Genomic DNA, 13,175 nt, shown 5'->3' with positions numbered 1-13,175 from the left:
TAATTTTTACCCATGAAAGGGAACAAGATGGACCACCCAAATTTATCATGATACATGTTGAGGTCATGTACTATGATACCGAATGCTTAAATTGAGCAATTTCCAAAATTTAAGGGGTGGTCCAATGTACCCCTACCAAAAATTTAAATGGAGTGCACAAATGTACCTATGTCTTATGATAGGGAATAGACCCCTATACATAACCATATAACCATATAAGGTAATAGAACCTCATCCAAGGGGATAACTTAGGTCAAACCAAACACGTGGTTGTACTAAAATTTGGCAATTTGTACCCCTAAAAGGGAACGAGGTGGACCACCCAAATTTATCATAATACATGTTAGGGTCCAGTACTATAATACCAAATATATAAAATGAGCAATTTCTAAAGTTTAAGGGGTGGGCCAAAGTACCCCTCCCAAATTTTTAAAGGAGTGCACAAATGTACCTATGTCTTATGATAGGGAATAGACCCCTATACATAACCATATAACCATATAAGGTAATAGAACCTCATCCAAGAGGATAAATTGGGCCAAAAGACCAAACACGTGGTACAACGTATTGCTTACGTTTATATTTTGACAATTTTGTACCCCTAGAAGGAAACGAGGTGGACCATCCAAATTTATCATACTACATGTTAGGATCCGGTACTATAATACCAAATGTTTAAATTGGGCAATTTCCAAAATTTAAGGGTGGGCCAAAGTACCCCTCCCAAATTTTTAAAGGAGTGCACAAATGTACCTATGTCTTATGATAGGGAATAGACCCCTATACATGACCATATAACTATATAGGATAATAACACATCATCAAAGGGAATAAAATCGACCAAAAACCAAACACGTGGTATAACGTATTGCTTACGTTTATAGTTTTGGCAATTTTGTACCCCTAGAAGGGAATGAGGTGGACCGCCCAAATTTATCACGATACATATTAGGGTCCTGTGCTATAATACCCAATGTTTAAATTGGTCAATTTCCAAAATTTAAGGGTGGGCCAAGGTACCCCTCCCAAATTTTTAAAGGAGTGCACAAATATACCCATATCTTATGAAAGGTAATGGACCCCTGTATACGCCCATATAACTATATAAGGTAATAACACCTCATCCAAGGGGATAAATTAGGTCAAAAAACCCCGAAATTTGAATTTTTGGCAATTTTTTACCCCTAAAAGGGAACGACATAGACACCCAATACTGATAGAGGTACATACTATGGTCCTAGGCTACCATACCAAATTTTTAGATTTGGCAATTTCCAAAATTTAAGGGGGGTGGTCCTATGTACCCCTGCCAAATTTTTAAAGGGGTGCACCAATATACCCATATGTTATGAAAGGAATGGACCCCTATACATGACCATATAATCATATAAGGTAATAGGACCACATCCAAGGAGATAAATTAGGTCGAAAACCAAACACGTGGTACAACGTATTGCTTACGTTTATATTTTGGCAATTTTGTACCCCTAAAAGGAAATGAGGTGGACCACCCAAATTTATCATAATACATGTTAGGGTCCAATACTATAATACCCAATGTTGAAATTGGTCAATTTCCAAAATTTAAGGGGTGGGCCATGGTACCCCTCCCAAATTTTTCAAGGGGTGCATTAATATACCCATGTCTTATGAAAGGTAATGGACCCCTATACATGACCATATAACCATATAAGGTAATAACACCTCATCAAAGGGGATAAATTGAGCCAAAAACCAAACACGTGGTATAACGTATTGCTTACGTTTATATTTTGGCAATTTGGTACCCCTAAAAGGAAACGAGGTGGACCACCCAAATTTATCATAATACATATTAGGGTCCTGTACTATAATACCAAATGTTTAAATTGGGCAATTTCCAAAATTTAAGGGGTGGGCCAAGGTACCCCTCCCAAATTTCTCAATGGGTGCATTAATATACCCATGTCTTATGAAAGGTAATGAACCCCTGTATACGCCCATATAATTATATAAGGTAATAACACCTCATCAAAGGGGATAAATTAGGTCAAAAACCCCCGAAATTTCAATTTTTGGCAATTTTTTACCCATGAAAGGGAACGACATAGACCCCCAATACTAATAGAGGTACATACCCTGGTCCTAGGCTACCACACCCAATTTTTAGATTTGGCAACTTCCAAAATTTAAGGGGGGTGGTCCTATGTACCCCTGCCAAAATTTAAGGGGTGGGCCAAGGTACCCCTGCCAAAATTTAGAGGGGGTGGTCCTAGGTACCCCTCGGTCATTGACCCCGGGCCAAGGTCATTGACCTTTGACCTATGACGTCATAAAATTTTTTGCTGACTCGACTAGATATACGGGGACCACTACTACTGCTTCACTCTATGTCAGAACTTCTTATATCCTCAAATGTTATAATTATGAATCGATTCGGAAAACGTTTTATGGTAATGATATATAGTTAAAAAAAAGTGTGTGATGCATAAACATTGTGTACACCACACATACCTTATTACGGCAATAACTGTGCACAAATCGCAAAATACTGCACAATCTTCGAAAGGAAATTTTCAAACACAGGTGGTTTTTCTTCCAAATAACCGTTTTTATATCATGCATACCCAATAAGATTAGCAAATCTAGGAGTAGAAAACTGATTATGAATCAGTGTTGGGATCTTAATTATATTATTAAGGAGATATAAATTCATGTTATAGTTGTAGAGGACAGTGTCAGAAAAAAAGCCTCTTTAAAATTTTTAACGGTCTAAAGAACACAAGAAGAGGCTGAATCCCACTCTTTTGTTCTTCACAAATTGATGAATTGTGATCACTCCAGGAAGCTAAGAACAAAACGGACTTTGCATTAGACGCTGGAACCATGATCTCACAACACTTCATGTTAATTGTCCCGGATTTGACGCTTTCACAAGGATATTTTCAACTTTAAAGAGGTTGTGTTGGACTATACGACAAATGTTCCATTGTTTTCCTACAAAACAATTAACAGTGGTGATAACGAAACACTATTAGCAGAAATTAAAAGCTGTATGATGTAGCTACGAGTCATAGAATTTACTGACTGTGTCACACTTTCTACTGTTTGTATCCTCATAAACACTAGAGTACGTCCCGTCTGCATTTCCAAATTAAACCGTATTGATCAGAGTTATAAATATTTTCTTTTCCAATAACACGTGTTGCTTCACATTCGCGACAAATGCATTGGCACTGGCTTCTAACTTTTTGGGCTATAGATGTAATCAAACGTCCTGTTAAAATAAGTACAGAAAGGGGTTTCAAATCAGTCTGCACCTTCTCTCACTAGTCCCTGCCAATTATAATTGTTCTTGGCTAACTGCAGAACATTTCAAACCAGAATAAAATTTGTGATTGTAATCATCATATTGGATCCGCCAATTTGAATTTTGTAATTTTGTCAGGTTCTGAATCACCTGTACTAAAAACCCCTGGCAGTAAGCTGGCCGTATCATTTAATATTCTATTTTAATAATTATTTTCTGTTTATGTTTGGAAGCCACCTCTAACGTTCAAAGGGTGGTTTCTACCCTTAAACCCGCACCATTACTAAAGTAAAAAATAAAAAAGTGACGATTATTTTTTGATATTATACAAGTATGCGAAGTTTCATTCAAATCAGTAAATTACACTTCGTAAGTCTCCTTGTTAGTGCTGTTCAAATGGAACAAATAAGTTAATTGCCGGACATAAAGTCAGAAAAACGAAAAATACACCAATGTTACGAAGAGATTGAGCAAGAACAATGAGACTCAATAACAATGTTAATCAGTTTACACTATTGCAGAGTGGCTACACTATGACACTTCATGACTGTTCATTACAAGCATATGATTAATGCAATGAAATATTAGGCTATACTCCGAAATGTCCTTTACAGCCAAGCGTCCTTACACCGAAACGTCCTTACACCGTAACGTCCGTACACCGAAACATCCGTACACCGAAACGTCCTACACCAAAATGCCCTACACCGAAACATCCTAGACCCATTTTTTTTTTTTTTTTTTACATAAAAACACATTTTAAATCGGATTATTGGAGGGACATGTCCCCCTCAAACCCTCGAGATTTGCGCCAGTGATAAGTATATCATCAGTTTAGTATAAACTTTCAAAAATATAGAAAAAATAGCTTAAATATTTTTATCACTCAAGACGTGTATTAAATTTTTAATTCCAAAGTTTTCATGAGATCGATCGTGCTTGCACCAACATTTCCTCCTTTCCATTGTTTTAATTATTCGCTTTTAACAAGTGTAATAACTGCTCCATAACTGAATGTATATTGTGGAATGTGACTTCTGCTTCGAGCAGATTTAAGAGACGTCATGCTAGGTTTTATGATCTCTAACGCTACGTAGGTAATTGATCATGTGCTAATGTTGTTGTAATAGACTTGACTGATTTACAGTCTGCGATATGTCCGAAGAAGAATCACCAAAACATAAAAGTTTAGATCAACAGGATGCGCCAGAATCTCCTTCGCTGCCTGAGGCTGGAGATTCAAGTTCTGCAGAGCAGACAGTGCAAACGAAGAGTGGAAAACAAAAAAGTAAGCTCTGTGAATCGGTGCAGGTAAAATTTTATGGTGCAGATTAAATATACAGAACCAAGCATTTTTTTCGAAAATTTATAGTTGAAAATTATTAAGCCGCAAAGAAAGAATAGTGCTGTCCTAGTTTAGGTAAACAGATTTTTAAAATTTACGGAAAAAATTTGTTATTTTAAGAAAAGTAATATATAAGCACTCAAAATATACTGGGGTCTTACACTACATGTAGGGCCGCGATAGCTCACGGGTAGAGCGTTCACTTGTGCATGGACTCCCTGATTTGATCCCAGCTCGCCCCAAATGAACTTTGTGGTGGACAGACACCGTGTGCGTGGGTTTCCTTGAGGTTCTCCCGTTTCCTCTCTTCAGTCAACCATTTCATTCACACTCCGCCCTCCTTTAGCATAGCGCCATAACCTAGGGGACGTAAAATTCGAAGATTTCATTTCTCACCCTATATGTATAATAAAACGTAGAAATGCCATGTGAAGGCAGTATACAAATTGATCATACATATGTAACCATAGAAGTATTGTCGAGTGGTGCCACATCTGAGGCGCGTGTTTTTATGCCATATAAACTGTTTTCCATTATCCTGGTGTATGCGCATATCTACCATCGCGCCTTCTCCCGACGATTGCATCCCTACTCTCCTGTCCTGACTCGACTAGGTAGCATTCGTGCTTTTTAGTGACTCCCTAGCACAGGTTGGTTCTTGCTTTTGCACACTTTATGTAATATATTCACACATTATTTGTATTAATAGGTAAGCCCTCCTAAAGTGAATATTCATCCAGTAATGTAACTTCTTCCTTAAGATACACTTTTTTAAGGTAATAAGAGGGCAAGGTTCTAGAACGCAGGTCCCGTTTTTCAATTAGCTGTAATAAAGACAGAAAATAACGTGCCCTGCGGGGTTGTAACCCGCCTTCACTCGCTAACGCTCGCTCGGCATTCTATGTGAATTAAATATTAAGCTTTGCTCCGGAAAGAAACCAACCTAGCTACTATCCTATATGGGGGGACCTGTGTTCTAGAACCTTCCCTAGTAAGAGTGATGAAAAAATGTAAATGTGTCATGAACATAAGTTTATCTAAGCTGGGAGTCCACGGAAAGGATAATGAATATATTTGCTTCAGGATCAAACATATGAATTATATTGGTCCAGATTTGCAATACGGTTCCACAAGGAAATTAATTGCATATTTACTTCCTTTACGAATTGTCTGTAGCCTTTAAAATTCACGCTCTGACTGCGGGTCGATAGGAGGGCCGGTTTAAGTGGATGTAATAGAGTTGAATTAGCTTAGGGAAGTTTGGACACATTTTGGTAAAGTTAATGAGGTATAAATTGTTATATGTGCCTAAGGTACGCACCAACTGGAGCTGGCATTGTAAAGATCTCTCCGAAATCTGCTCATATACGTTTTTTCTTAAACATTGTTCTTTTTTACGAGCGGGGTTGCACATTTATTTTAAGAGGGCTTAATCTAAAAATCACGTTTACTTCACAAATGTCTACGAAATCACTTTTTACTTATTCTAGATTCACTGTGCGATAAGATTGTTATCTGCAGCCAAGGGTCAGAGGTTGCGCGGCCGTGCGCTGAAGCAAGATTGTTAGAATTTTCCTAAACTCAAAATACCCATTGCTTTGTTTTGGGTACAGCCCAAAATCGCACCTCTAAAGATATGTTTCAAAACTTGGCTTGAAATGATAACCTCAACATGATTATAATCAGTTTCTTCATTCGTGTTCCTTAGCACACATCTTTCAGAATTGGCTTAAAATGTACATTTATGAATAAGAGATCACCAGATCAAAATACCATTGAAAAATATATATATTTGAGAATCATACAGATCGATCAAATTCACTGTAACGATGTTCACATGTAATCTGGGAAAGAGAAGTAATGTGACTACATTTCCTCTGTTTTCGTAATAGATACTCGCGTATTACTACAAACAAATAATAAAATTTCTTTTTCCATGTGTGAGTTAATCACAAATCGAAAACCATAAAAAAAAAACACTACTTCAAATTTACATTATTTTCAACACAATTTGATAATTCCACAGATACAAACAAAATAGAGTTGAATTTAAAAGGAAACAAAATTTTCTGTTATAATAATTGCTTTTTTTTTTTTAAATACCCTAATTTGAATCCGATATTACAAGACGCTTCGCTTAAAAAAATAAAAGGAAATTACTAAAGGTATACACCAAGTTTTCTCATCACTATATTTGAATAATATATATATATAAAGGAAAAAGAGCTATATATGTAAATGATATAGATAAATCCTAAACCACTGGGTGGGATTGGATGATTTTTGACAAGTAAAAATAACCTATAATGACCGGTATTATTGTATAGTTCATAGTTATCGGCTGAGATGAATAGTCACACTTCTGATGCCATTTAAGTCCAAGTTTTGCCCCCCATCGGCGTGGGTGGTGATTGTGAGAAGGGGTGTGGGTGGGAAAGGATGATATTACGGATTTTTATCATTACATTGTGATTGCAATGAGTATCTTAAAGGGGGAAGGGGTTCAAATACTTTCCATAAACCTATTCCACTCGTGCGAAAAACACATTTTTCAGCTAGGTACACACATAAGAAAATGAGGACTCCCCCCTGGAAAGAAGACTACAGTTAAGATCGTTAGTATCTGGTATCTCTGGTTTAAATAAAAGAAATAATTAAAATAGGAATATATCCTAGTTAAATGGTTAAGCATATAGTCCACAATATCCAGAAATTTCAGTATACTATTGGCAATAGCCAAATTTTAAAGATATACTTTCATTCTTTAATAGACGTAAACCAATTAAAATTAGTACCCATTGATATTGTTGACACGTTCAGTTCGATCTCTTTCTCATTCAACTTTGGATGTGACGAAATTAAGAAGCACTGCACAGTAACGTGGAAAGTAATTTGTCCAAAATAAATGGATATGGAGAAGAGTTTTAGGAACATTCATTCAACAGTAGATTGATAATTGTTGATTATAATGATTATATAAGCATTTATGAGACTGTAGGCTCTTCAACGTATCCACACCAAATTTTAAACGTAAGGTAAGATTTAAAAAAAGAAAAAAAATTGCTCTCAGACATACCGGCAGTTAATTGAAGGTTAAAAATGAAAAATTGCTATTTTCTTGAAGACTGCTTCAATGATTTTGTTTACATTTCACATATCAATATTTCGTTAACATCACCATACGGTAGTATAAGTCATCCTCGGGGAAAGTCAGAAGGGATAGTTTTCCCTTGGGATGAGTTCTTTTTGAACGATTTTTTTTTTTTTTTTCAAAAACGTCTCAGGCGATTTTGTTAATATTTCATACGTCACTATAACTCTATAGCCTGTGGAATCCACAAGTTTAGCATTCACAAAAGCTCTCCATTGACTTCTGTCTCTAACCAACCGGATCCAGTTTCTACATTGTATTCCTGTTTCTGTGAGTTCCATCTATTGTAGATATTGTCCTTCTATCTGCGCCTAGTCTTCAGGGTTTGTAAAAAAAAACTTTAAAAAAAAGCCCAACCCACCTGGACCCAAATGTTTTTTTTTCGGGTTTAATTGGGTTTTTTCGAAAAATTTCAATGACTGGGACAAGAGTGTTAAGTGATGTATATTTCAAGATTATTATTGTCACAACTTGCAACCATTTTCTATTCACTGCTTTTTTGCTGCCATTTTGAAATTTTACGTTGGATCGCCGCCAAAATATATACAGCTAATTTAGAGGGTCTCGTGCTCCTACTCTGAAAATTTCAGCTTAAAAGACCAAAAATTGCGCTTTGTAGCGTGGGTACCCGCTCTTTTGAAACAAATGGCAGCTATTTTGAAATTTTACGTTGGTATGCTGCCAAAATCTATACGGGAAGTTTAGTGTCTCGTGCTTGTACCCTGAAAATTTAAACTTAAAAAACCGAAAGTGATACTCTGTAGTGAGGCCCGCATTTATATATTGTCTGCCGCTGTGCTTTAAATAATTTGCTCCCCCTCCTCCTTTTCGAAAACGACCAATATTGGAGTTGATTTCACAGTTTTTGGGGTTGCTGAGATGAATAGTGATAGTTTTAATCCAATTCAACTTCAAGGTCATATTCCGTTTCCCAGTGAGGGGGTGAGATTTTAAAAGGAATCGAAAACGACAGATATTAGTGTTGAATTCATAGTTTTCGACGTTTCTGAGTTTAACGATATCAGTTTTCATGATGTTCAAATTTGTCCTCACCCATTGGGGTAGAGATGGAAGAGGATGACTTTTTAAAAATAATCAGATAAGCTAGCTAATTAGTAACTACTGTAATTAGAGCGAATTATTTATTTATTTACAAACTTAATTCCAGATACAGCTGAACTTAATTCCACTTGGGCAAACCCTGCTAGTCTTCCTAATGGTTGTTTTCCGATTGGATTTCCAGTTTAAACTTTGAAAGCGTTCCTACTTACCTTCCATTCTGGCTATATGCCCCTATATGACCCCAACTGAGCTTCCTAGACGTGATGGTGCGGCGGAAAATTCGTCACCGAAAATTTTGTCACGATAATTTCATCACCGGTGTCTTTAGAACATAATACAAGTACAGTAAATGCACTCGAAAAACATTTTGAAATTGCTCTCCTTAATCTTCAACTGAAGCAAAACTATGCAGCATAATCGAAATATTATTATTATTATTATTATTATTATTATTATTATTATTATTATTATTATTATTATTATTATTATTAAATAAAGAGTTACATATTTTAGATATCATATTTGAGACAAGACATAAAAGTTTCCAGTAATTCTATCACATAAATATTATCATATAGGAAATTTTGTCATGGTTATTTTTTCACCTTTATTGAACTAAATAGAGGCAAAGCAAATGACCCAAACTAGTAATTGAGTCATGTGAAAAGTGTGACTTTTTTTAGGAGTTATTGAAAGAAGATTATAATATTTCAACTCTGAGTAATCATTACCAAATTGTTATTGGATATATATGAAGAAAACAAATTTATATAAAGGAAGAAAAGTGTATAAATATTTCTGGAAGTTTACTTTAAATATAGCCTTATGGAGCTATTGAGAAGTGAAACATGGATGGTGGACGGCAACTTTTCAGTCTCCTAAAAAAAATCACAATGTTATTTGAGGTGAGACTTTCTTTACTAGGTGTACGCCCTAATGCAGAGCAAGACATAAAATTCATATGAAGAACTGTTTCGTGCGATGATGCATCAGTGCAGTGAATTTACTGAATATCTGCACTCTGTAAATGTGGTTACGGATTTCGAAGATAGCAGAAATGCAGGCTGTAAAAGCAACTTTTGGAAATTCAACTCGTGTACAGCGTTGCATTTTTCACCTGATTCAGTCAACATGGGGGAAGGTCCAAGAGCTTGGACCCACAAAACGGTACAAAAGCAATGAAAATTTTCGTCTGTTTTGCGAGAAAATGAACGGATTGGTATTTCTTCCCATAGCAGATTCGCATCGATTAATACAAAAGAGGTTTCGGAGGAAGAGCTGCAACTTCTGGACTATTTTGATAGTACTTACGTGTCCGGCACGTATCACTGTGCTAAAACTCGGTCTGGGATTATTTGTTTACGTAATGTGCCCCCTCTATGTCCCCCAGACATTTGGAATGTTCACCAAGCCACCCTGAACAGCAATTCTACGACAATTAATATTTCTGAATCGTGGAATTAGAAGTTTCATAATCTGGCAGGAATGTCCACCCAACTTTTTGGAAGTTTATTCATGGCATTCAACAAGTTAAAGCAACGGTTTCAATTGTGCTTCATCAAGATTTGGGTCAACTACCAAAACAGAAAACTGGAAGTGTGTTTCAGATTTAGCATAAACGGCTCCAATCTTTGTGCAAAACGTATAACACTGGAACTAAATGTTGTGAATAGTAGAAAATGAACATGTAAAACACTTATTGCATTATACCAAGTTATATTTTGTTTGCTATTTTCTGTTCCGAAATTTTGATATTGGCAAAACTTAATATTTGTAAATAGTGATATAAATCCATTAGCGTCCCATTTTGCCTGTGCTTTTTAACATTTGCTGAAGCTGACATTATGTTCTTCTACTAGTGTTTGTTCTTGCATCGAGCATTAAAAACTTCGATTTTGCAGAGTCCAACACCAACATAATTGTTTTCCAAGTTTGATTAAGATAAGGTTACCTGTTTTGGTCGTTTACTTTGTCTCTACTTAGTTCAACAAAGGTGAAAAAATGACCATGACAAAATTTCCTACATGCTGATATTTTGGCGACAAAATTACAGGTGACGAAATTACTATGTCAAAATTTCCGGTGACGAAATTACCTAAGTTCGACTTTATGACCCTATGATGTTTGATAAACGATATAAATTGTGCAGTTCCTCGTTATGAAGTTTCCGCCATTCCCGTCCCTCTTGAGTTCGAATGTTTGCCTCAGGGTTTTATTCTCAAATACTTTCAGTCTGCGTTCTTCCTTCAAAATAAGCGACCATGTTTCGCAACCATACAACACAGTAGGCATAATTATTACTTCATATATTATTCCTTGGACATAATTTGCGAAGATAAAAGAGTTTAGACTGAATAATAATACGAAATAATTGCTTTTAGTCTACATTTAATTTCTTCGTGGATATGGCTTTTAGTCTGTTAATGTTGATCGTAGATATTTGAACTGCTTAGCTTATCGAAAGTATTATTTATAATTAGCAGTATTACGATTATGGTGAATTTCCATGTATTTAGTTTTCCCTGCATTTACTTCTAAACCCATGTCTCTGCAAGCGTTTAATAAAACCTTTGCATTTCTTTCTATTGTTCTTAAGGCATCTCGTATCAGGATTGACATCATAAGTGTTCAAATCATTGAAAAAAAAAGAAGAAGAAGAAGAACATTCTGACAGAGTAAGGTGTCCCGTGAACATTATTTTCACGAAAAAAAAACAAAAAATTAAACTCTAATGTATTGTATTAGAAGAATTGATGCTAATTTCGGAAAGAATAAAAGTAGAGTTGGAAAAGAAAAACTATACAATTCTTCAAGATGCTATGGTTTAAACGATGGCAGTTTGAGAGAATGTGGGCAATAACGGGAGTTGACACACTTTTTTGTTAATTCAGAGAAATGATACGTATTATCCTTTTCAGTTTTAACTTTAAATAAACAGGTAAAGGAACAGAATATGGTATAAATCGTGAAAAAAAAAAAAAAAAAATCCGACGTTAATGTTAGGAAATTATATCAATTCGAGTAAATTAATTTCCGTTGTAAAGAGTATACATGCAAAACTTATAATGGTATGTTACCATTCAAATACATAGGATAATTTTTTAGTTAACCTTTCTAATAGTGAAACACACACACAAAGCTCTAAAAGGACACATTCTAAAACGCTAAGTGGCAAGTTCTATGAAAACTAGTAAATAATGTTGTTCATCACTCTGCTATTGACGTTCAAGTGTAACTGTTGTTTATGTATGGTCTTCCTCTGATGCTGATTTGTGCTTATTAAAATTGTACCACCCGATTGGTCTGTTAGATCCCTGGACCTTACGCTAGTTGATCAATATATCTAAAAATGTATGAAAAAGTTCGGTTACACGGTGAACATGTACAGCCATTAAGTGGCACATGTTGTGCAATATAGCAAGCATTGGTTTGTGTTTCTAAGATGAAAAAAATATAATTTTTGTAACATTGTAATGAATTACATAATTTACTCCCATTAACATTGAAGACGGGTATTTTGAGGCTTAAATAGCCATAAATTGGTTTGGATTGACGTTAAACTGTACTCAGTGTTCGCTGAAGATTGTGAATTTTCCGCTGGGCTGTCAAATTTATCTTCTTTATAACTGTTTTGTCTATAGATTCAATCCAGTATGATTCAACGCACGTATGATTCAATCCAGTTCAAAGCAGTTCAATCAATGTCCAGTGAGTTCTGCTTCTTCTTCTTTTTTTTTCTAGCAAAACGAACGAAGAATTTCGCAATGAAATTTGAGAAATATTGATAAATTTCTCTTTTTTTCTCAGACCTTGCGCGAACGAAAAAGGTACCATTATTGATCAGAATTTTACTTATTTAGGTTTTTTAAAGGTTAAAAAAGGTAGAGCGTCTTTATGTTAAAAGTTTAAAGCAACTTTAAAATTTGCAAGAAAAGGACGATTTTTGCAACCGATTTTAATTTTTTGATGTTCCTTTTTTTCTTATTATAATAGGCAACTTTTTTTGTACTAGAGCATTTCGAAACAAAGAAAATTATTTTTTCGACCTACCCTAATACACAACTTATGTTACGCGGTGGCTCAGTGGCAGAGCGTTCACCTCTGGTGCTTGGGGTCCCGGGTTCGATCCCAGCCCCCGCCAAGTGGACTTTGTGGTGGACAAACACCGTGTGCGTGGGTTTTCTCGGGGTTCTCCCGTTTCCTCCCACTTTCTTCATTCCACCATTTCATTCATTACTCATCATCACCGTCTCCTTTAGTCTAACCGGCATAATCGTGGGACGTAAAACTCAAAGATTTCATTTCATTTTACAACTTATGTTAATGCA

The 13,175-nt window shown here is 35.6% G+C and overlaps 1 protein-coding gene across 2 annotated transcripts in view; it reads left to right on the top strand.

The window, feature by feature from the left end:
- Nucleotides 1–4,285: 4,285 nt before the first annotated feature.
- The window catches only part of Atg12 (Autophagy-related 12), a 58,811-nt gene continuing 49,921 nt past the window's right edge, over nt 4,286–13,175 (top strand). Inside the window, exon 1 of one of the 2 annotated variants that reach the window (XM_081731324.1) lies at nt 4,286–4,577. In XM_081731324.1, coding sequence (XP_081587450.1) covers nt 4,445–4,577 — 133 coding nt within the window. In that variant the 5' untranslated portion in view covers nt 4,286–4,444. The remainder of the gene's footprint in view (nt 4,578–13,175) is intronic. The other variant, XM_081731323.1, reaches the window with a different exon arrangement.

Source organism: Thermobia domestica, chromosome 11 (genome assembly GCF_964235325.1).
Source record: "Thermobia domestica chromosome 11, izTheDome1.hap1.1, whole genome shotgun sequence".
In the NCBI taxonomy this organism is placed as follows: domain Eukaryota; kingdom Metazoa; phylum Arthropoda; class Insecta; order Zygentoma; family Lepismatidae; genus Thermobia; species Thermobia domestica.
The sequence above is the reverse complement of the archived record's forward strand: the minus strand, read 5'-3'. Positions and strand labels throughout refer to the sequence as shown.